Source organism: Cicer arietinum, chromosome 4 (assembly GCF_000331145.2).
Source record: "Cicer arietinum cultivar CDC Frontier isolate Library 1 chromosome 4, Cicar.CDCFrontier_v2.0, whole genome shotgun sequence".
Lineage (NCBI taxonomy): Eukaryota > Viridiplantae > Streptophyta > Magnoliopsida > Fabales > Fabaceae > Cicer > Cicer arietinum.
The window spans coordinates 29,969,364-29,996,147 of record NC_021163.2 but is presented as its reverse complement, the minus strand read 5'-3'; the positions used below and the strand labels follow the sequence as shown (position 1 = coordinate 29,996,147).

General features: G+C 27.9%; 1 protein-coding gene across 1 annotated transcript; it reads right to left on the bottom strand.

Annotated features, from left to right (window-relative positions):
- Positions 1-3,506: 3,506 nt before the first annotated feature.
- Positions 3,507-14,224, bottom strand: LOC101500106 (bZIP transcription factor TGA10). Its single transcript, XM_004497878.4, has 11 exons — positions 13,568-14,224; positions 13,186-13,286; positions 12,485-12,579; positions 12,198-12,323; positions 12,035-12,103; positions 11,881-11,940; positions 11,661-11,738; positions 10,298-10,373; positions 9,907-10,178; positions 8,865-9,104; positions 3,507-3,839 (listed from the first exon to the last, which is right to left on the bottom strand). Exons 1-11 carry the CDS (start codon positions 13,819-13,821, stop codon positions 3,690-3,692), a joined length of 1,521 nt encoding a protein of 506 aa, XP_004497935.1. The 5' UTR covers positions 13,822-14,224; the 3' UTR covers positions 3,507-3,689.
- Between the last annotated feature and the right edge of the window lie 12,560 nt (positions 14,225-26,784).

Sequence of the window (26,784 nt, the reverse complement as noted above, 5' to 3'; positions counted from 1 at the left end):
GGAGGTAACTTGTATTTTGTGTCTTTCATTGATGATTACAAAAAGAAAACATGGGTTTATCGCTTGAAAAAGAAGAGTGAAGTGTTTGGAATTTTGAAGGGATTCCAACTATTAGTTGAAAAACAATCTGAAAGTGTCATTAAGATGATAAGAACTTATGGTGGAGGGGAGTATAATTCAATAGAGTTTTACAAATTCTACAAAGATGAAGGCATAGAACATGTTGTAGTAGCATTCTATATTCTCAATAGCAAGCTACAACTAACTAGTATACAAGAGAATCTACGCTAATAATTGATGTACTTGCAAATCACAATCATATTAAATCAAATTTTATTGCTTATCATCTTCCTTATGTATAAAAAAACATTCAAAAAAAAGTGTGTGAGTTCTATAATTGAGTCTTATAAATTCATCAAGTTTATCACTTTGAACGTATCAAATGTGTTAAAATTGTTGATTTTTTTACCATCAGGAACAATTTAATTTCCAATAGCACACTACAAGAAATAGTGGTTTTTGTGAGGGCCAAAATCCCTCACAAAGGGGTATAATCAGCCACAAAGGTGGATTTTGTGAGGGCTTTTGGCAGCCACAAAAGAAGTTGGTCACAAAATTTTGTGAGGGCTTTTGCAGCCACAAATTGTCTGAAACAGGTTGGCATTTGTGAGGGCTTTTGCAGCCACAAAAGACAGGCATTTGTGAGGGCTTTTGCAAATAATACGTATTTAATAAATTAATTTTTAAATTCAAAATTAATAGTTTATTATAATATTATATATAATAAATTAATATAAATATAATATTAAAATTTAAATTATAATTAAATTAAAATTTAAATTAAATTTAAAATATAATGTAATTATAAATTAAATTTAATATATAATAAACTAATCTTAATATAATTAAAAATTTAAAATAAAATATTTAAATTAAAATTAAAGATTAATAATTAAATTAAAGATTAATTTAAATAATAAAATATTAATAATAAAATATTTAAATTAATAACAAAATATTTAAATTATTAATAATAAAATATTTAAATATTTAAATTAGAGAGAAGGAGGAGAGAATAGTTAGAATGAGGTTTTAGAGAGAAGGAGGAGAGAATAGTTAGAATGAGGTTTTAGAGAGAAGGAGGAGAGAATAGTTATAATGAGGTTTTAGAGAGAAGTTGGATGTGAAAAAATGAATTAGGAGGGGAGAAATATATAGAGTGTTACCTTGAGCACTTGTGGCGGCCAAAGCAGCCACAAATTCCATGTGGGCATTCCTTTGTGGCGGCCATTGCAGCCACAAATGCCACTGGTCACGTCAGTCCTTTGTGACGGATTTGGCCCTCACAAAATTGATTTTTTGTGGCTGTAAAAGCCCTCACAAAATCCTTAAATATTTTAATTTGTGAGGGTTTTATTCGGCCACAAAATATTTATAAAGTTGGCCACAAAATGATGTTTTTCTTGTAGTGGCAGGAACAATAAGAAACTTTGGAACAATAATAAATACTTTATTAAATAATGATTTATTTCTCTTCCCAATCTTTTTATTTCTATCCCGTTTTCTCTACAAACTTATTGTTTTAGAACCGTTTCTCAATGGAACCATTTCTCTTACTTTTCTCCTTCATTTGCCCCAATGCCCATTCTCCTCTTATTTTTCTCCTTCATTTACCCCAATGCTCATTCTCCTCTCCACCATCTCCCATCACTCTTTTTACCATGCCAAAAGACACAATGAGAAGGTTAGAATTGACTTAACACTTCACTGTGAACATGTAACTTTGAGATAGGTAAGGGACTCTACCTAAGTCCTGTTGATTTATTATTTGTATTATTGAATTTATTGGTGTTAGGAATTTTGGTGGCCATTCAATCTTTGATTACATGGTCAAAAAAAACAAACTTTAATTTTTATTTTATAATTTAAAATACAGATCTTATATCTAAACCACATAAATATAGGAGATTTTGATGGTAACAGATTGGGATTGGATTAAATCCACACAATTGTATAAATAGATGATTGGGTGAAATAGAGATTTGGATGGGGTAGTTGTGGTAGAAAATTTGGCTTTTTTTAGCTGAAAAATATTGAAAGATAGAAAGTAATGCAGTATATTGATGATATAAAGAGAAAAATAGATCATAAATGAGGTGTTGATCCAACATTGTATGTAAATAAATATCTCATTAACCATTAATACAAGAGATTATCTATTTGAACATAACAAATATCTCTTTTACCTGAGGTATGGTCCCTCTTTCTCTATTTGATGTCTATATTGAATTTATGATATAAGTATATACTAATGAAGCATAATAGAACCTAGTGAAATAATTATGCATTTCTTAAAAGTATTTTTTATGCATTATTAATTATATCATGCTTATGCTTGTGGTGGCATATTTAACTACATTGATTTGATATGTTCTATGTTGTTTATTTTTCAATTGTTGACTGTTGCGTTGGCCTGACCGACACTATATTATTAAAAAGGTTGACTTTTATTTAATTTTGCACATTTATTAGTTGACCGTAGCATCGGCCCATCGGATGTTCTATTTTGCTGGTAGCGTCGGTTTAGAGTATGTCTAACCGACACTATAGTCGCATCGGATGGTGTTGGACCGACGCTATGTATTAGCTCGGCCGTTTTAGTCTAGATCCGACACCGATGCTAATCGAACGCTAAATCAACGTTAGCGTCGACTTTTGGTCTATAAGCGTAGGCTTTTGGCCGATGCTAAAAGTAGTTTTTCTAATAGTGTTAACTATTTTATAGTGTGTTTCTTTAACCACTAAATTGCAGTATTTTAAAGTGGTTAATGTGTTGCATTTTAGTAGATAATGAGGAAAGTATTTATCTTGCATTTTAGTAATTAATGAAATATATATTAAATAAGTTGTTAATAAATTATTCAAAGTGATTAATGACATAATTTGTACATGTGTCACAAAAAATGTCTCAATTATTAAAAAAAAAAGGAAAAAAATTAAAGAAATTGAAAGAAAAAAAACTAAATTAGTTTTTTTTTTTATAAAAAGAAATACTGTTTTACTGTATAAGTACGGTAAATAATATATACGGGTATCGCATATTATTTCAAATTTGGGTGCTAAAATTATATTCTTAATGAAAATCAGAGGGGTTAAAAGGTGATATATATTACCTTCTTTGCTAATATAAAAATAAAGCATACAAATATATGGATGCAATAGGCCAGATGACTGCGGACTATATATTCTGTTCAACACCCCAATATTGTTCCCATTAACTTCCTTGCAATCCAAAAACTACTCTTCATATCTTATAATTTAGTAATAAAAAGAAAAATTGCTCATTGATTATGATCAGTTTAATTATTAATCTTTCCCTTGTATCTATCGGAGTCAAGAATGTCTGCTAAATAATTTCAATATTTTGGTCACCATTTACTTCTATTATTTTCAGTTTAATTATTGATTATGATCAGTTTAATCAAGTGAGCGGGGAAGATTAAAAAGAAGGGAAGGTAAGGCAATATATATAATAGTAAAAGAGAACATTTAACTCAAATTTCAAAGAAATTAAAAAAAAAATTACAAGACCATATATATATATATATAAATCTAGCTAGCCATGGCTTGTAATTATATAACTATGAAATGTGACACTACTAGTACTACTACTATCACACGCCCTCGCACTATTCTTGACGAGGGCGTGTCAACCAGAGTGAACTCAATGCTCGAAGACGATGGAAGTACTCAGACATAGCAACCAAACACCTTGCAGCTTGACGAATTGTTAACATCTGATGCAGACGATGAATTGTTTGGTGCCTCAGATTATCTGCCTGTGAGTTTTCAAATTTAAATATTTCATCATTTTCCAATTATGTTTACTATATTCTGCTGAAAATAGATTAATGATTATAATTTATGGTCACACATATCATACAAAGAAATTAATAATGCTATGCTCTGTAGACTTTTCTATCAAATGAACAGACAAATTAATTGTTAATGGCTAGAAGGAAATATAAGAATGGTGCCAAGTTCTGAAAAATAAACAACCTTGCAATTTTATATATATGTCCTTCTATGACTTTTTTTTTTTAATAGTTTTTGCTATTATAGGATTGAATTCATGTTTTAATATTGTAGACTATTCAATTGTCTCACCACTAATTCAATCTCAAGCTAATGACTTAACTAGCATTGAAAATATTTGGGAGAACATTTTTCAAGTGATGAAAATTATGCATATGGAACATTTCTATTGGTAAGAGAATATTATTATGCATATTGACACCATTCCTATTGCAATAAAAAACAGGCAGTAGCTAGCTAGAGGAAAAAATATTCAAACATGATGAATGGTTTCTAAAATGCCAATAAATTAAAATAATGATTAATCTTAGTAAAGCTTGGACCATTTCACCACTGTGATTTAGCAAAATGGTTGAGTTTGATTCCTACTGATAAAAACATTATAGGAGGAATTTCAATTTTTTTTTTTGTGGCTAGGCAGCTAGCTAGAACTGGAACAACAATCAAATATTCAGTTTTCTTTTGATTCCTGCTCTAAGAAGAGATGCAATTTTTTTTTATTAATTTAATTAAATTGGAAGTTTTTAATAAAATTAAAATATAGTCAACAGCAAGAGGAGACAATAAAGTTTTGAATATTAGCTATAGGCCAATTAAAACTACAAGCTGGTCAAATTGAAAAGGTACAAGCTTACAAATTAATTAAAGAAAAAAAGGTTGCTTGAGAGATTAAAATCAAATAATCATTATGATAATGTTGTCTACCTAATGATTCCTCTGTTTCTGATGCTTGTTGTGATAGGTAACTTTGAAATGTATTATTTGAAGACTTGTAATTTTATTTTTATTTTGTAGACAGACATAGTTGGACACTTGTAATTAAAATTGATTATTCAGCAGAGAAATTAAGCATAGTTAAATACCAAAAATAAATTAAAAATTATGTAAAGTTGGTTGGTGAACCGGCCTATTTAGCAGAAACAGAACTTCACAGAGAAATTTAGGATATCTTACCAATGTAGTCAACTAATTCCACAATATATTGATTTTGTGTTAGAAGAGAGAGATAAATATAAAAATGAAATGTAGAAAAAATTGGAGTATATGTGTACCATTACTATTAAAAAAAATAGTTTTCTTTTATTAGTCGTATTTGATTGGATATGCGGTGGAAAATTTTGGAACGAAGATTTTTCCTTCTGGCAGATTAAACTTTAGCTTGGTTGGTATATTGATCCAAAAAAAAATCTGTAACACAACATTTTTAAATAATTTTCAATATCCTAACATTCTTTAAAAATTCAATATTTAAAATAATTCAATATTGATATATCATGTGCGAAGTTTAGGAGAAAATTGTTAGGAATCTCTCGTATTAAATGAAAAAATAAATATTAAATATTATATAAATATAAAAGCATATAAATTTACTCTTAAAATTTTAAATAAAAATATGATATTCAAACAACATGTGGTTTATCCAATGTCATAATTACCATACCTCTCATGACCTATATAACATTCAGCTAGTAAAACACATTAATTATTAATGTAAATATATGAAACAATAAAAATAGAAAACATTCACCTAATAAAATATGGAGTGATTGTAACAATAGAGTCCATATGTATTGTTCATTTAATTTATGTTTAGTTTTCGGATTAGAATGGTAAAATCACAGTAAGGTATTGTAATTTTATAATTTTACTGGGAAACTAACATGTATTTAGAATTCTTTTTACAGTGATTTTGAATTGGATTATTTAATGAAAGCATAAATTTGAATTGGATTATTCAATTTTACTCTATGTGTGTTTGATAGAAATGACTGAAAAATTTTGGACCTAGGTGGAAATTTTACTAATTATCAAACTTTTAATAATTTTTTTCACAATTTTCAGTTTATCAATATCGAAAATTTAATTAATCATAAATTTATGGTATATATATTCATTGATATTTGATATGCATATGTATAAAGAAAAAACAGAGAAAAAAAAAATTATATACCAAATATTTCTAATTTACAAATACATACTGAAATTTCAAAAATAAAATTTACCATACACATTAATAAAAAATATTTACGTATCAAACATTTCAAAAGTAAAATTTTCAATACTTTTAAAAAAAATTTAGTTATTTTTATGTTAAATTTATTCTTTAAAGTAAATTTACTCATGAAACCGGATCTATAAGTTAAATTGTGGATATAGAATCCTATTGTGTAAACGGCTTATGTACACTTTTACTTATCTTTGTGTGTTCAATGTTGAATTTCTCAACAATTCCAATACAGTGCAAAATATGAAATAAAAATAGAATTTTTTTACGTACGGTCTACTTTATAGAAATGTTTTCTATATATCCATTTTTTTAAAAAGTATGAAATTTACTTCCTAATAAGAATAAGGATGTCAGATATTTTTTTAAAATAAACAATTTTCTACATAAATTTTTAGAAACAATAAAAATATTAAAAATAATTTTAATTATTTTTAAAATACATTAATCAGTATTTAATCAAATTTATTCATCTATAACAATAATTCATTTCAAAAGTTTCTCATTATTGATAAAATGAACAAATGTGTTAAAAAATAAAACATTAAAATGTTTTCGCAAAGTATAAATCGCCTTAAATATCTCTGAAATAAATAAGATACTAACTTTTATAGGTTTAACCACGATACACTGTAAGTGAAAATAATTTTATGACCCACAAAACATCAATAACAGATTATATAATTATTAATTAATAAAAGTTACACCTGTAACTAAGATGATCACATTAATGGATTTTTACTATTACAAATATCCGAAAAGCAGCAAGTTATGGCGAGGACACCATTTTGTGACTTCAAGTTACGGTTACGACCATGACATCACACAGATATGGGTTTAAAATGTATGTTTGGATAAGGATTATATCAATGAGGGACCACGCTAATCTACCATAGTCTTACGTGTTTATGTTCAATTACACATTGTTCATTTACTAACCTTGGTATTTCAATGTTATAATGCAATGATTAATTAGTATCCTTATAGATTTACATCAATCACAAACAACCATGAAGGATATCTTAAAGGCCGTGCAACCTGTACTTATGATGGTACCATTGCTAAACTTTTCCTAGTATAATACTATTAAACTTCATTTAATCTTTTGGTGATATAGAATTCTTAATTAGAACTATTCCACTAGTCTCATATCGAGTGATCGATTAGATTATTTTACGTAAATTAAAAAAATATATAAATATAAGAATAAAAATAATAATTTTCTTAAATTCTTTTTCAATTCTTAGAGTATTTATCATTATCATTAATTAAAAATAAAAGAGAGTGAATTTAGAGTAACAGCTATGCTATTTGTCTTGAAAATATTTATCACTACTCGATCACAGATTATGTTTAACCAATAAAATTTGTTATTGGCAAAAAATTATGGTAATTGCATAGTTAAAAATTTTGTTGGTTCTATGTTAATGTGGTCGTGGATAATCTCGTGACACATTATTTCATGACAAATAGTATTATTTTTGAAGTAATATATATAATTAATTAGAAAATACAATTACAAAAAATAATTAATATATATTAAAAATTCACTCATTCTAACACAATTTTTTTCCCAAATGACTTATTCATTACATGTGGAAAGTGAGTGAGTGCAAAATTAGCATTTTTTCCATCTCTCTTTCTCTTTTTGTTTGTGTCTTATAATTATAATATATATATAATTATATTTAGAGTATATTTTTGATATAAATGAAAGAGTATATTACCAATCTAAAATTTAAGACATGTATATTGCAACTATATATAAGTTAATCATATAAAGTTAAAATATAGTTAGGTCTTTTCCCCCTCTAGTGTGTATATTCTAGAAAAATAATTAAGCATTGGCAAACCCTTCTAATATCAAAATGAGAGAGCAGATTTAAAAATCCATGTAGGTAGATTCTATGTAACAACTTCACGAGAGTGAGGCATGCATGCAATGCAAGTAGTAGTTTATCTAAGGGTTGGAGTAGGTGTCCCTACCCATATGATTGAAGTGGAACAGATTCTTGTTCCTACCTGACACCCACGAGATCAGTTATGGACTTATGGAAACTTGGTAAAATTTTCAAGGGGGACCATTAAAACTAGTTAACTAAAGATCACACAATCACAAAACTACTTGTACCACAAATTCAACATGCAATGATGAACATTAGTTTTCTTATTCTATTTTTTTTTCATTAGATATCTATTTTAGTCATTAAAATAATAGGAGTTAGTCAATTTATTTCCTAACATTTGAGACATACCAATTCTGTCCTTAAATTGAAAAGTGTACATTAATTTTGTCATTTTTCGTTTTACAAAATACAATTAGTCATTTTTCCAAAATTTTAAAGGTTATATGTTTATTTATATTTAAGTCAATATTGTCTTTTGGTTTCGATGATTTTTACTAAATATTTTTTCAATTGAGGGACTAAATTAATTTATATTCTTAAATTTAATAAATTAACTTATTATTTTATAAATTTAAATATCAAGTTAATGGAACCTTCCGATTTTAAGGATGACTTTGCTATTTGTTATATACTCTCCTTTTAGTTTATTTTTTGTTAGATATTATATACGTTAGATATTTTAAATTGCAGTTATAGTCACAATTTTCAATATGGTTGGAAATTGCAGAAATTACGACAGATGAGACGACAATTACAATCCAATTAATTACTTATACATATTATATATATTTTTAAAACCATTCTTTTAATGTTACTAGAAAAATATGTTCATTAATCAGTGAAAGCATGTAACATACCTGTCTCACAAAACCTTCAAGAGAAGAGAGTTTGTTCATGGCCAAAGCCATTTGTCCCATGTAGTTAGTCATATTGGGAGGACAACTCAAAGAGTCTGATGTTATAGTCTGAGAGACAGATTGGTTTAGGGCATCAAGCCCTTGAGAAAGAGCATCTTCTGCTTGTTGTGTTGATTGTTGCAATCCACATATACCAAGTATTTGTTGTTCTGTTAGAGGTTCAATTTGACTTATGATTACCTACAACACATACCCATTAAATAAAACAAATTAATTCATTGACTTATATATAATTATCTAAAACACATACACATTAATAAATAAATAAAATTCAATCCCTCAAAAATATATATATACATACATAATTATTGAGCTTACCATGGTTATGAACTATATTTTAATTTCACCAAATAAATATGTTAAATTAATGATGATAATTAAATTAGATAATTTTTTCTCATGTACGCACGATTTTATAGTCAATTAAGGGAAAAAGTGGGTATGGAAACAAGAAGTTCAATCCCATTAACAAAAGAGAGAAAGAAACTTTATTTCCTTCTTTAGTCTATATCTAATTCCAAAAACAAATTGAAGTGAAAGGTATGGCTTTATGGGAATGAAGCCTAACTCTACCCAATACTAGAAATCTTCATTATACCTTTAACTCCACATTCATTGATGACATCAAATCCATTGCTCTTAAATTTTCTTTGGTTACACCACCGACAGACTTTGTTAATTCCTTCATATAATCAATTTCTCTTTAAATAGTAGTCAAATTCAGTTTTATAAAACAAATATATTTTTTATTAAAAAATAGGATGAATAAAACTTTTAATAAAGTAAAAAATGAGAAATTGTTAGACTTCACATAAATGATGTAAAAATCACCCTTCCGTTAATATTGGTAATTTTATTTTTATAAAGTAATTTTGGGGATTTAATATCTAGTAAATAATAAAAAATAAAAAATGATAAAATTGTAAATATATAGTTTAAAGAGAGATTTCTTTAAGGGTAGATTGGTGTTACATTAATGTACCTTAATTAGTTCAGATGGTCTGAATCCACCAATCCACATGAAGCAACGTTCAGCTGGGGTTTTCCACATGCCAAAAACAAGATGAAAAACATCTGTTCTAGCTAGAATTGTTTTAAGGTTCATAACTTGATCATAGTGAGATAAGCAATTTTCAACATATATCCTCAGCTCATTTTCATTTAAGTGTTCTTGTACTGCAGCTCTTAGCTCACACACTAGTCTGTGGTGTTCCTCTAACCACCTCCCATATTCCATATCAAACATTGCAGCCTCTGAAAATTTAGTAAAAATTTGTAACAAAAGTACACAAAAATCATACATTTTTATGGAATTGGAAAAGAGAGATAGAGAAAGAAATTAAAAGTTTGATTTTATGAGTATGGGAAGACACCTGAGGTAATGCTATTCATAGAAATTGGCATGCCTTGATCTCCTCCCAAAATTGCACCTCCACCCATTAACATACCCTAAAATAGAAACAATTGGATTAAGGAGATAAAATAATATATTAAAAGATTAAAAATAAATTTTTATTTTCTTAGGTTAACCAATCTGCATACTCCAAAGGTTTTACATTTGTATGATGCCCATGGAAATGAATTTGATCAAAATGCTTCAGTTGCGCTGCAAATTTTTATATCGAAGTAAATTGTAAAAAAATGTGACTAGTGTGATTGAAAATTTCAATTACAATGTTGTTGCAAGACTAATTTTTGCCATATTATAGCTGTAATTAAAGTTGCAGCAATTTAAATTCATTATTTATAAGGAAACTATCTTAACTTTTGATAAAAATTAATGGTTTAGATTTTGATTATTTTTTTAAGTTACATTATCAGTCATTTGATTAACATATAATGGTTTAAATTTATTCACTACATTGACTGCTGAGTTTATTATGTCCAAGTTTATGCCCGAAAAATTAGGAATTTATTCCTTACTTGAGCTCTAGCACGCTGCAACTCTTGTTCAAGCTGATTAAGCTTAATCCTACTTGTTTCTAGCTGCTGAACATAAGCCTGGAAAAAACAAAAAAAGAATCACAAATAAATAAATTGGTATATAAAATAGACCTTTGACAAGTCTTTTGCCTAAAATGTTTAAAAGAAAAAGAATTTTTTGGGATATAAAACTATCTTCCTTCTGAGGAATTCACTGCACCTTTTTCCTAAGCCTGCTTTTCCTTGCTGCTTCTCTATTCTGAGCAAGTCTTCTCAGAGTCTGTGCATACATAACATTTTCAAAACAACATATTCAATTTTTTTAAATTATTCCATACCCTAAAATAGAAACAATTGGATTAAGGAGATAAAATAATATATTAAAAGATTAAAAATAAATTTTTATTTTCTTAGGTTAACCAATCTGCATACTCCAAAGGTTTTACATTTGTATGATGCCCATGGAAATGAATTTGATCAAAATGCTTCAGTTGCGCTGCAAATTTTTATATCGAAGTAAATTGTAAAAAAATGTGACTAGTGTGATTGAAAATTTCAATTACAATGTTGTTGCAAGACTAATTTTTGCCATATTATAGCTGTAATTAAAGTTGCAGCAATTTAAATTCATTATTTATAAGGAAACTATCTTAACTTTTGATAAAAATTAATGGTTTAGATTTTGATTATTTTTTTAAGTTACATTATCAGTCATTTGATTAACATATAATGGTTTAAATTTATTCACTACATTGACTGCTGAGTTTATTATGTCCAAGTTTATGCCCGAAAAATTAGGAATTTATTCCTTACTTGAGCTCTAGCACGCTGCAACTCTTGTTCAAGCTGATTAAGCTTAATCCTACTTGTTTCTAGCTGCTGAACATAAGCCTGGAAAAAACAAAAAAAGAATCACAAATAAATAAATTGGTATATAAAATAGACCTTTGACAAGTCTTTTGCCTAAAATGTTTAAAAGAAAAAGAATTTTTTGGGATATAAAACTATCTTCCTTCTGAGGAATTCACTGCACCTTTTTCCTAAGCCTGCTTTTCCTTGCTGCTTCTCTATTCTGAGCAAGTCTTCTCAGAGTCTGTGCATACATAACATTTTCAAAACAACATATTCAATTTTTTTAAATTATTCTAATAAAGATAAAAATTAAAAATTAATTAATAATTACTAACCTTAGGATCTGGTGTTTTAGGTCCTTCTTGTTCAGAACTTGAAGTTGTACCCTTGCGATTGTTCTCTCTCTGCCATACAATAAATAACAACATGCATATTGCATAGTTGATTAATTAGAAGAAAAAAAAATATAAATAAATAAAAAGATTTATTATATTCTACCTTTATTATAGATTTGGATGGTGCAGGTGCAGAGAGGGTTTCGTTCCGTTGGTTGGCCAACTCAACGGACGGTTGAGATTGTTTCTTGGAACCACTGGTTTGTGGAGAAGGTAATCCCATGCTAGCCTACCAAATACAAATTAACATAATAAATATTAAATAATAATAATATTTATATACATTAGTAGTTAACTAGTTGCATAAAAAAAGAACAAAGAAGTCGTAGCTAACAAACACATTGGATAGTCAAGGGAAATAAATAATTTAAATTAGTTAATTAATTATACCTTTGAATTGGATGGTGGTGGTGCTACATGCATAGGTTGAGATGGAAAAATGTTAAGAGTTGGTGGTGGTTTCATTCCTGAAAATGAACTCTCTTCTGAAAAAGATATACATTAATTAATTGAATTCATTCATCATCATATTCAATAAGTAACAAAGTTTTATGTTAATTGTTGGAAATGAAAAAATCTTATGACAAAAGGGACAAATATATAGTTTGCAGAAGACAAATTAGAAGAAAGGGAAAAGGAAAGAAAAAAAAAAAGCACTCACGCTTCAATGCATATAAACTTTTGTAAGAAGATCATGACACCAATGTTTGTTACATGTCATGATCTCACGCGCCACCAAGCAACCAAACAAAAAAAATCAAAATTGGAGAGAGAAAAAAAAAGAGAAAGATAGGAACAATTTTCCTATTTTTTTTTTTTGGTTCAACACTTTCTACTTTATTTTACTTGTGTGAAAAGATTGAGTCAAAGAAAAGTACTAGTATACGGCAGAGAAGATATGAATCTGCAGAAACATGATTTTTCTGTGACCAAAAACAAACCTTTCAGAGAATCTTCAAAATTAAAATGAAAAACAATAAGCAAGAAAGTGCATATTCATCTTTCTGAATTTGAACAAAAATTAACACTGAAAACAGAAATATATTTTTATTTTTGATTCTTTTTTCACAGAGAAAAAAAAAAATACTCACGTCTTTGATCTTGAAGACTGGAAGGATCAGCTTGTCCATCCAAATACAAAAAAAAAGCTTGATCCAATTCACCCAAATCATAAGTACTTGAATCTTTGCTTCTGATCAAACAAAAACACATGAAAAAATATATTAATAATCATAAATTATAAAATAAAATTTATTGGTTATTAATACTCATAAGAAACATGAAAATGAGGATCAGCTGTTCTTTAAATTAAAGGACTACAACTATAATCACGACCGCAACATAACAATTTTTTATGTTGTCGAAATCACGACTTCTAATTAAAATTCTGATGATAAGTGAACAACAGCTTAGCAGAAAGTAAACATCAGTGACTGTGACTGCAAATATTATTTTATAAAAACATAAACTCACAAATAGTTTCCAGGGATAGAGGATGATGATGAAGATGTCATCATGCCAAAAGAAATTTGATGGTCATGCATATGCTGATGTTGATGTTGATGTTGATGATGATGAAGATGATGATTTTGTTGTTGAGGGAGTGGTTCAAGTTGATTTGTTGTGTTCTTAACAATACTTGAAGAAGCCATAGAATTGTTGGAACCTAAAAACATTGTATCTTGTTTTTGTTGTTCTGTTGCTTCAATAGACAAAGAAAACCCCATTAATATGGTGAAACTGATTTCTTTCTTTTCCCCTTAAAATCATTTCATTTGTCTACACAAAAAGATAAGAAAAGAAACTTTGAAGAAGAGTCGGTTATTACTTATAAACTTATTTCAAATAAAGAGAAGAAACAGAATTGAATGCTATGAATACAAAAGACAAAACTATTTTTCTTTAACATTTCTCCTCTTTTTATTTTTTCTCTCTCATCTTTTTGACTATGACAAAAAAATAATAAACAATTTCAAATAAAGCGGTTCTTTCAGGATATACTCTTCTGCAAGTTTCTCTCCCTATCTCTCCTGAAAAATTAAACCACTTGAGAGAGAGAGAGAGAGAGAGAAAGAGAAAGAGAAACTGTCTTTGTTTAATTGGAAAAACCACTTATATGAAAAATGGAAAACTAGTTTTCGCCTGTTTTTCTGTAGCCCTCGATTCTTTTGTTTGTGTGAAATGACTAAAGTGTTGTGCTTTTAATTTTCTTCAACTTTTACTATTGACGTTTTCATGCAAACTTACACGTAGTTTCTTTAGGCGACTCTGTCCGTTGGATCATTAATTAGACCATTTTGTTTATTTACTTCTTTTCCATTTTTGTATAAATTATTTTCTTTTACCTACAATAATTATTTAATATAGATTAAAACAAATTTAATGAAAAAATATAGTACTTTTATGTAATTATTTTTATTGAATATTGATGTAATTATTTTTATTATAAATGTAATATTAAAAAAAATTAAATTAAGAGTGATATATTTATTAATTAAAAGGTATAATAGAAAAATATAACTAATATTCCCTATATTTTGGCAGAATAACTAACATCACCTTTAAAATTAAAAATATTAATTATTTTAGACTCAAGGTGTTTAGAAAGTACAATAATTAATATCATACAACTTTTGTTTAAAATATTAAGAGGATGTAGAGATTATTATTAAGGTGAAACTAATTACCATTTTATAAACGCAGAAATTTAAACTTTATCTCTTGATGTTTACAATAAACAAGAAATCCTAAAAATTTATTGTCTCAATATCTCAAGGGACCACATCACTACTAGTCTTCATATATATTTTTTTACATGTCTATTTTAATTTTAATTTTCTCAAAGATTTTTATATGTTTTGTCATTTAAATATCTTTTATGCATATCTTTTAATATCTAAGCCTAAATGGACGAGATATTTGTGTTGCGCGTGAGGATATTCGGTGTAAAATAATTAAAAAAAAATTATATTAAAAGAATTATTGAAAAAAATATTATAAGAAAAAGAAAACTAGATAATATTGAGGTTGTCTACCATATGGTATTTGTTGGATCTCGCTGTTTTTGGTAATTTTTAATAAAATATTTTATTTTTTCTATATTTTTATTATTATAAAATTCATTATTAATTTACTCATTATGATAACATTGTGTCAATTAAACAATTTTTGAGAGATCCATATTAAACTCGATCATATATATGATGACATTGTGTCAATTAAAATGTTAATTATTAGTAATTAGTTTCTTTGATACATTAAAAATGTAATGGTATTCTAAACTTTCTTTAATGCGTACTTCTTCTGAGTATTAAATATTACTTTTTTAAAAAAATTATATTAATTTAAGAGTATTTTAAGAATGAAATCATTAAATAAAATAAAGTATTTAAAATTACTTATCTTTAGACCAAAAAAACATGAGTATTTTTTGTTTATATATTAAATAGATGAAAACCCGTGCATCCCCATTTGTAATGAAATGAATATATAATGTTAATTTGGTAAATTTAACAATAAAATGCATCTTATAATAAAATAGTACGAAACATTAAATATTAAATGAAATTCAAGTTGTACAAATCACAGCCATAATTTCCATTATATTTTGAAAAACAAACTTCAATTTGTTTTCGTACTAGTAGTATAATAATCCTTTGTTAACTTGGAGAGCTAACATTCACCATTAATGATTTCGACGGAGATATTAAATAATGTTCGTATATTGTCTTCTTAACTATGCCATTGAATAATAAATACTCTAATAGTTGTGTTAATATTCCTTGTTTTTGAAAGAAAAAAAAATTATCACAAAGTTGGAATCTTAGAAATCGTTTTCACAAGTGGGGAATATCAATAGAATAATTATAATCATATGATATGAAATTAGCTTACAGACGTAAGTTATCTCTACCTGGTTCATATATATACTGAAAATACTTTTATTTTAGCGTTGTTCTCAACTTGGATAAATATGTTAGAGTCTATATTTTGGAAGGTTAAGTGTATAGTTTAACAGATATTTTATAGTTTTAAAAAATTAAAACAACAACCTCATACATGAATTAAAATATCAAAATAAAGATTTAATTCTCTAAATTCATTTCCTCTAAAACCCTCTAAAAATCAACTCACAAACACAACCTAATAGAATTTGGAAGGGTTGAGATCATATGCACATTTTGTTTTCTATAGTTCCACACTAAAAAATGTCATGAGTGTTCAACCAGTGAATATTTTGATCGATTTATTAGAACTAATTATTTAAGTAACTCATAAATTTTATTTTTGACAAAAACTATTATTCAATTTTTCTTTTGTGATCATTTTACAGTACCGTCTAATATGAATATGGTTCAAAGGTACTATTTTTAATAAATTTTGATAAAATAGTCTATAAAAATGGATAACATGATTCTCAATTGGCAAACATAATTAACTTTTAGGAATCATAATCATGTTTTTTAGTCTATTTCTAATAGATAGATTAATTGGTTTGAAATGTTTAAAGGAAGGAAATTTACTATTTCTCATATTATAAGAGAAGGTAATTGAATATGATTGCGATTTTGAGTTTTACATTATTAACAATTATTGGGAGAATAATTTTTCTTCTAATATTTTTAATAGAAACAAGATTAGCCATCCTATGGATATATATTACTATAAATAATAAGTGATTGATTTTGGGAGTCAATATATTTGAAATAATAGATTAATTATATAATGTCTTTGAACTTTATTTTTGCTTTAAAAAATAAAATATTATAATTTTTTCCTTAATTTTTATTATTATTAAAAATGGTAAGTTTTTGTCTATGGACTATTTTTGAGAGGTCTATATTAGACAAACTCTCATTTTATTATTATTAATTAATCAATGAATTAACTCTTTCTTTTTATATTTTATTCTTCAAATATTCGAATACACCCCCACCAAAGTCAATACCTCTTAAATAATTAATTATTCTTCCATGAAACTTCTGTGTCCCAAGTAGTCTTGAATCATGTTGAATCGGTTGCGGGCATGATACTTTAAAATAAAATTGGTTCTTCTAAAGTGGAATTTAATAAACTGAAAATCAATTATTAATATTATAATTATTTATGATTGGTCATACATATACACATAATATTACTAATGATTGATATTATTCATTTTATTATTTAAAATTATTAACTTATTTTACAGAAATCATATTCATTTAAAATATATCTAACGTCTATATATTTTTCTAAAATAAAACAACAACCAAAGTTATTTAAAAACACTAACACAAAGCATAAGTCATGCTAAGGTTAGGAAATTAAAAAGTCTAATGATTAGATTGACTAAATATTAAAGATAGTCGAAATTCATTTGCAATTAAAAGTCACAGAAATTATTTGTAAGTAGAACATCAAAAAACACGTTAGGATTTTGGTATTGGTTTGTTATGTCAAATTGTCTTTTGAACAATCTATGTGTAATGTCAATTATGTGTTTGTAGACTGCTCTTAGAGTTAACTCCAGAATATTGTGGATAAGGATTGCTCTTACACAATTTGTTCACTCTATTTGTAATGCGCTTTGCATTTTTATTGGAATGAAGTTGCTTTGAATGTGTATGGGCAATTGCTTTACGCTAGGGAGATTGCCTTCTTTCCAAGCAATTTTATACTAGGAAACAACATTATCATAGTCACAGGGGCGTTGAGAGCTCATTTATCATCATTAATCACAACTTTAACCGATTTTTCAAAGCATTGTATTGTTTTTCTTGTAAGGTTTTTAAGGTTTATGATATGGGAATTACACACATGAGTATTAATTTAAAGTCGTTGTTCTTCAATCCAAATTGGTTCTAACAATCTCTTTCTTTTTTGATGATGACAAACATCTACTTTTGTGAACAATTGTTCTTTTTAATAATATGATATATGCAAAATTGTTCAAAGTAAAGCAATAAAGTTTCCCTTAATATGACCAGGTTTTCAAAAATAAAAATAGAGTACGATATTCTGACAATGACAATGCTGGATTGCTAAAAGATAAGAAATTATTCTCAAAACATATAAAAAAAAACATATATTCCTCGTTTTGTCATAACAAAAAAAAAAGTTGAATGAAGAAATAAATTGCACAAAAAAGATATAAGTGTTATAATTAAGTGAAGAAAACATTTGCATTAAAGGTTAGGATTGATCAATCTAGTTAAGATCAGTCCTAAGGTATTTTGAATGGATTCTTGATTCTTGGTTGTGTGTTCCATGAAAACCTCAGTTTTAGTTTACAGTCGATCAAATTCTTCCTTCTTTACCAACTAAGATGGCTCAAAAACAGGTGCAGAAGGGACTTTAGAGGAAGACTCTGCATATCCTGAAGCAACAACAATAGGAATGTCCAATGAAGGTAACTTAACCTATGGGCATGATCACATGAAAATTCAATAGTTCCAACAAAGCTACCACTGGTGGTTCCAAATGAACATAGCTAGAGAGAAATTTATCTTCACTCAATGGACCGTATGATGTAGCAGTCGATCAAACTCTTCCTTATTTACCAACTAAGATGGGTCAAAAGCAGGTGCGAAATGGACTTTAGAGGAAGACTCTGTAGATCCTGAAGCAACAACAATAGGAATGTCCAATGAAGGTAACTCAACCTATGGGCATGATCACATGAAAAATAAATGGTGCCAACAAAGCCATCACTAGTGGTTCCAAATGAAAATAGCTAGAGGGAAAGTTATCTTCGCTCAATGGACCGTATGATGTAGCAGTCAATTGCTTTCTAGTTTGGTTTCCATGAGCTTTCAAAATATTCAAGACCAAAAGTAGAGGATCTTATTTGTATGTATGAAAGCACTCAAGTTTTGAATGGCCAAATGATTTCCATACTCCATGTTTTCCCTAATCCAAGTTAGGACAAAAAGAAGAACATTGTCCCACTGATTGGAGACTTATGGTGGAACCAAGATGGTTTAATACTTAGAATTTTGATGTTAACAAAAGCATTTTATGAGAAAAATATATGTGACTTCACAGAGTTTGAAAGAATAATTCATGTTTTTGAAGACAATCTAAAATAAGATTTGATTCAAATTTATAATTGAAGAAAATTTGACGAAGTTGAAAAGAAGATTGATCAAGATTGATCTACAAGAAGATATAAATTATTTACAAGAAGATTTGATTAAGATTTATCTAGAAGAAGATATAAATTATTTATAAGAAAATTTGATCAAGATTTATCACAAGAAGATATGAATTATTTATAAGAAGTTTTGATCAATATTTATCACAAGAAGATATGATTTATTTACAAGAAGATTTGAACCAGATTTATCACAAGAAGATATGATCAAGAATTGTTTACAAGAAGAAACACTCACAAGAAGATACATTTATTATTTGCAAAGATATGATTCGGATTTTAATAAAGGACAATATTGAATTAGACTTAGTCATATTCCTACTTGTGAAAGTTCAAGAACCGGTCTAACACTATGTTCTCGCCCATATCAAAGCAAGCAATAGGAAGGAAGTTTCAATCTGAAGAATTTACAAACTCAGTCTGAACAAAATACGAACATAATCAATCTAGAAGAAATTCTCAGATTGGATTTAGAAATAAAGAGTTGGCTAAAAAATATATTATTAAAAAGCATTTTGTTTAGAATTAATTTTGAATAAGATCATTGTTGAGCAAGCTAGGAATGCATATACAATTCAGAATTAAACAATGACTAAATTGAAGCCTAAATTTTATCTATAAGTAGATACTCAAGGCAGAAAAAGAAGATCATCAAAAAATTGAAAATGAGTCCAAGAACTCGAGCTCAAAATTCCAAAATCATCTTAGAGTTCAAAGAGAGAAACAAGAGTTCTAATGAGACATATTTTCTAAGTGTTATTTTTAGTGCGTGATAGTCATTGTTATAATCATCTTGTTAGAAACAACGACTCAAGTTATAAACCTTTGTATTCAAACCTAATAATGGTGTTAGTGTCCTTCAACAATCTAGGGTTGTCAGATTGTGCAGATAAGACTTGGCTAGTTGAGTCAAGGGTTGTGTATTCCTCAAAAGTATGTTGTTGTCAAGATTTTTGAGAAAACTAGCTTAGAGGGTCAGGTGCTTTGTAATTCAAGTTGTTGAATTAGTGGATTAAATCTTTTTGAGTGAAGGGACATGATGTAGTCAAGTTAGTGGTGAACTAGGATAAATTATTTGTGTCATTTTATTCTTACACTCCTTAGTTTTTTTATTGCTTTATTCGAAGTAAATCATCAAGTTTGAACCAATTTAATCAAATAATGAAAAAGTTATCAACTTAGTCAAACACAATTCAACTCTCCTTCTTGTGTTTGCACCTTCAATTGGAATTAAAGTTCGGTCTCAAGACTGCACACTTTATAGTGTTTGAGGATAGATCCAAGGGTTCTACATGTTTAGATTCAGTGAAGAAGCTGTTGGAGGAAACATCAACATACCACCTTTGTTTGATGGAGAATGTAACATCTAGGTATTTTATTTTATTTTATTTTTATATTTTACTTTATTAGGAGTAGAGATAATTATTCTAGAAATTTGTTGGTGATAGTTACTAGTTTCTAACTTAATTGTATTGTGTTATTTTAACTTTTGGTAATAATAATAATAATAATAATAATAATAATAATAATAATAATAATAATAATAATAATAATAATAAAAGCATGAATCGGGAAGTTAAAGACAAAATTACATTAAACTGATGAGTGAATATTTAGGGTCTTAATGGCCTTAGGTTGAAACATCATGTTCCCCACCTCTACTGATAAAAAGGAAAAAAAAAACTGACGTCTCCCATTCACAAACCCTCTGCGATATAGAAAGAAAGAGCTTAGGAGAGAAAAAGAAAGAAATTCAAGAACTAAAGGAGTTAGTGATTCATCCCCTCAAGTGTAGCACATTTGGAGCAAAGACCGCTGCGTGAGAATTTTAATAACGACACTCATAATAAATGGATCTTGATCAAAAGATGTACAAGATGCATCTTAAGTCCAAAACATTCATAATAAATGCAATCACTTCCAATGAGTTTGACAAGTGCACCAACAAGGAGACAACATAGTCTGATTCTGACCTATGAAGGAAACAAGTAAGTTCTAGAAGCAAAGGTAAACCTCCTAGTAAAAAAGTATGAGATTTTCAATACGGAAGAAGAAGACATTAAAACAATGTTTTCCATATTCCAGACTCTGGTCTTAGGATTAAATATGCTTGAGAAGAGTTATACTATTGATGATCATGTTAAAAAGGTACTAAGAAGTCTGCCAAGCAAGTGGAGACCTACGATCACTACCACTTAGGAAGCAAAGAATTGGAATACTCTTAAGTTGAAATAATTAATCAACTTTCTTAGATCACATGAAATTGAACTTGTAGAGGATGAGCCAAGAAGAAGCAACCAACCGTGGTTTTGAATTCCAAGTAGAAAAAATTTCTGAAGGCAATAGTAGAATCACATGGTCAGAATGGAGACTTAGAAGAAGAGAAACTGGCTTTCGTTTTCAGAAAAATTCAGAAGATCTGGCACAATAGACAAAAGAAATTTCCCCAAATATATTTGAGGCAATCCCGTAGAGGAAAGGAAGACAAATATGACAACAAAAGCATCATCTGCATGGATGCAATGAACTTGAACATATCAAGTAAGAAGGTCAAAATCTGGAGAAAAGGAAACATCAGAGGAAAGATTCCAAGCCCAAGAAGAAGAGTTTGATGGCTACATGAGATGACTATGATTAATCCTTTGATGATAAAGAGTAAGCAAATTTGGCTCTGATGGTTCATACCAACTCTACCTTTGGATCTAACACAGATTTTGACTTTGGAAGTGAACCAACAGATATGATTTAATTATTGTTATAAATGACTTCTTGAACAAGAATCACAAATTGTTCTTAAAACTGAAAACACTTTGGAAAGAAAATGCAAACCTAACTAAAGAAATTAATGTTTTATAGAAGAATCACAAATTATCTTTTCTCATGTTAAATACAAGGAAATATAAGAAACCTTTCAAGACTAACAAACTAGGACCCAACCAAATTTTGGTACCTAAGAAAAAAAATTGTCTATGTTGCAGATGTCCTCAACAATCAAGTTAAAACACCAATTATGGTACCTTGACAGTGGATGCTTGCGACACATGATGGGAGAAAAGTATATGTCTTTGAACAAATGAGGCACATTGACTTTTAGAGGAAAGCAAAAAGTCCAAATTATTGGTCAAGGTACAGTTGTTAATGGTACTTCCCCTTCTATTAAAAATGTCTTGTTTGTAAAAGGTTTTAAGCATAATTTATTAAGTATTAGTCAATTAAGAAATAATAATTATGATATTATATTTAATCTTAAAACATGCAAGGTAATTAGTCAAAAGGATGGATTTGTACTCTTTATAGGCCAAAGACAAAACAACATTTATAAGATATTGATTTAGTATAGAGAAACAAGAGGTTAAGAGTCTTATGTTAGTAAATAAAGATAAACTAATTTGGCACAAAAGATTATGTCATACAAACCTTAGATTAGATTAATTTCAAAACTGACTAAACTTCAACTAGTCAGACGTCTACCTATGCTTAGTTACAAAATAGATATTATGTGTGAACCTTATCAAAAAGGGAAAACAAACAAATAACTCTTTTTGTTGGAAATAAGTTGGTTTTATACTTAGAGTTTTGATGATAAAAAAATAATTTTATGAGGATAATATATCTGACTTCACAAAGTATGAAAGAAGATTCGTGTTTTTGAAGAAGATCTAATTGAAGAACATCTAAAAAAAGATTTGATTAAGATTTATAATTGAAAAAAAAATTAAAATAAGATTTGATTCAAATTTATAATTGAAGAAAATCTAAATTAAGATTTGATTCAGATTTATAAATGAAGAAAATATAAAATAATATTTTAATTCAAATTTAGAATTAAAGAAAATTTAAAATGAGATTTGATTCAGATTTTTAATTAAAAAATTTTTTTGACCAAGTTGAAAAGAAGATATGGTATATATTTGAAGAAGATTTGATCAAGATTTATCTACAACAAAATATGAATAAACTCAATCTAAAGAATTTAAAAACACAATGTGAACAAAATACAAACATAATCAAACTAAAGAATTTATAAACTCAATTTAAACAAAATACGAACGTAATCAATCTAGAAGAACTACTCATATTGGATTTAGAATCAATCTTTGAACATATAATCAAAAAAGATCATAATTATTTTTGAATAAGAGCATTGTTGACCAAATTAGGAATGAAGATACAATTCAAAATTAAACAAAGACTAAAGTGAAACCCTAAATTTATTTATAAATAGATACTCAAGGCTGTTGAAACAAAATCCCAATTTAATATTTTGATAATAATCAAACAAAGTTAATTAAAATTTCTAATTATGATTCTAAAAGTGTTTTGCTTTTTAACATGTATTTTTTAGTGTATTAATTAAAGATATGTATTAACACATAGCAACACAAGATCATTTTGGAAGTAGCAAGATCATTCTGAAAATCGAAGAACATTCAAATTTATCAAAGATCATTCGAAGATCATTCTGAAGATCATTCGAAGCCTTCAGTCATATCAAACCAAGAACATTCTAATTCCCAAACGTATGTACACAAGATCGTATCAGAAAGACCCATTCAAAAAAGTTTAACAAAGGCAAAAGCTAAGAATCAGGATCAAACAAGCAAGATCAATCTTCAGATTGATAAAGCAACAAGTATAGTCATAACAGACATGATAAGACACTGCAACTGCACCTCTGAGCAGTCTGGGCACAAAAAAAAAAAAAAGAGCATGACATCTAATAGTTATCAAATGTTATGAGTCCAACACTTACTCAAAACAGAAATGAAAATCGTTTTAGTTATAAAGCAAGAACATTCTTGATTTTTAAACACTTATCTATTAAAGGAACAATGAGACAATTGGATTTCCAAACGGATATATGAGTTGTCATCAGCCTTAAGCCTAAAAAATGAACCTCAAGGTCAAGGAAACAACAACAGTTTAGAGTGAAAAAAATCAATCACTTAAACAATCTTACTTCTAAATCCTAAAGCTCTTCAATGAAAGTAAAAGCTCTAGTTTTGCTTCACTAGATTTAAGGATCTATTTGATGAGTCTTTTGTTGATAGTCTAAACTCAAACAAAGGGTTGAGTATATTCTGATCCATCAATCTCCTTAAATATTTTCATTTGAAACTCAAGACTATTGTATTGAAGATAGTTTGAGTGAATTGTAAAAAATCCTTTTGTGGTTAAAAGGTGATTTGTAAAAATCCTTTCTAAGATTGAAAGGTAACTCTTGGAAATTCTTTCAAGGTAGAAAGGTGAAATATTGTAACTGATCAAGAGGGTAATCAAATTAAAAATCTAATTAACATGTTTGTCATCGTCAAAAAGGGGGAGATTGATTAAACAAAATTTTAATTTACTATTTTGATGATAATCAAACAAAGATAATTAAAACTTATAGTTATGATTCTAAAAGTGTTTTGCTTTCTAACATGTTTTTTTAGTGTATTAATTAAAGAGATGTATTAAAAATATCAACAAAAAATCATTCTGGTTCGCGAAAGAATGTTCTGGTTCGCGAAAGAGAAATAGACAAGATATTTTTTTGTTTTCTAATTAACTAGTCTACATTACAAAAGTACCAGACATATGTACACACTCGTATCCGAAAAATCCATTTTAAAATTTTTAACAAAGGCAAAAGCTAAGCAGAAAAATCAAACAAGCAAGATCAATCTCTATACTGATAAAACGACAACTAGAACCATAATAGACATGATAAGACACTACAGTTGCACCTCTGAGGAGTCTTTACACAAAAACAAAAAAAAAGAGAAGGACATCTAATAGTTATGAAATGTTCTCAGTCTAGCACTTACTCAAAATAGAAATGAAGATCGTTCTAGTTATAAAGCAAGAACATTCTTGATTTTTAAACACTTATCTTTTAAAGCAACAACTGGACAATTGGATTTGAAAATGACTATGAGTTGTCATCAACCTTAATGAAGCCTAAAAAATGAAACTCAAGGTAAAGGAAACAACAAGAGTTTAACGTGAAAAAACTCAATCACTTAAACAATCATACTTGAAAATCCTAAAGCTCTTCAATGACAGTAAAAGCTCTAGTTTTGCTTCACTAGAATATTGTATTGAAGATAGTTTGAGTGAATTGTATAAAATCCTTTTGTGGTTAAAAGATGATTTGTGCAAACCCTTTCTAAGATTGAAAGGTAACTGTTAGAAATCCTTTCAAGGTAGGAAGGTGAAATATTGTAACTAATTAAGATCGACCTGGAAAGTTAGTGTGAAAAGAAAGAATGATCTTCAGGGGGATATATTTTGTGAAAAGTAAGAATGAAAAGATATATTTTTGTTGAAAGATTAATACTTAAAACACATTTTGAGGGGGGGATTTTTAAACTAAAGCCCTTAGTTACTAATCAAAATAGAACCAAATTAAAAATCTAATTAACATGTTTTTCATCATCAAAAAGGGAGAAATCGTTGAGACAAAACCCCAAATTAATGTTTTGATGATAATCAAAGAAAGTTAATCAAAACTTCTAGTTATGATTCTAAAAGTGTTTTTCCTTTTAACTTGTGTTTTTGAGTGTATTAATTAAAGATATGTATTAAACATATCAACACAAGATCATTTTGGAAGAAGCATGATCATTCTGAAAATCGAAGAGCATTATGGTTTATTAAAAACAAAAGTCTAGAAAAATGAAGATCGTTCTTCTTCACGCCCTTAAGTCTTATAAAACCAAGAACATTTTGGTTCTCAAAAGAGAAATAGACAAGATCTTTTCCAGTTTTCTAATGAACGAGTCTTAATTACAGTTGTACCAGACGCATGTACACAAGATCATGTAAGAAAGATCCTTTCCAAAAAGTTTAACAAAGGCAAAAGCTAAGCATCAAGATCAAATATGCAAGATCAATCTCCAGATTTAAAAAGCAACAAGTACAGCCATAACAGACATGATAAGACACTGCAACTGTACCTCTGAGTAGTTTGCGCACAAAGCAAAAAAGTGCATGACATCTAATAGTTATCAAATGTTCTCAGTCCAACACTTACTCAAAATAGAAATGAAGATTGTTCTTGTTATAACACAAGAACATTCTTGATTTTAAACACTTATCTTTTAATGCAACAACTAGACAACTGGATTTCCATATGGCTATATGAGGTGTCATCATCCTTCATAAAGCCTGTAAAAGGAACCTCAAGGTCAAGGAAATAACAAGAGTTTAAATTGCAATCAATCAATCACTTAAACAATCATACTTTAATATCCTAAATCTCTTAAATCAAAGGAAGATCTCCAACTAGATTTAATGATCTATTTGTTGAGTCTTTTGCTGAGAATGTAAATTCAAACAAGTTTTGAGTATATTCTAATCCATCAACTTATTGAAACCATTTCATTTGAAACTCAATGTTACTACACAAGTGCACTTAAGAGGGAGTGAATTAGGTGTTTAGAAATTTTATGACTATGATTAAGGAATAGTAAAATGTAAATGGGAGGAGAAAAAAAAAACACAGAGAATTTATCTTGGTTCCCCTTACAACCAAGGGTACGTTCAGTCCTCTTGCACACCACCAAAGATT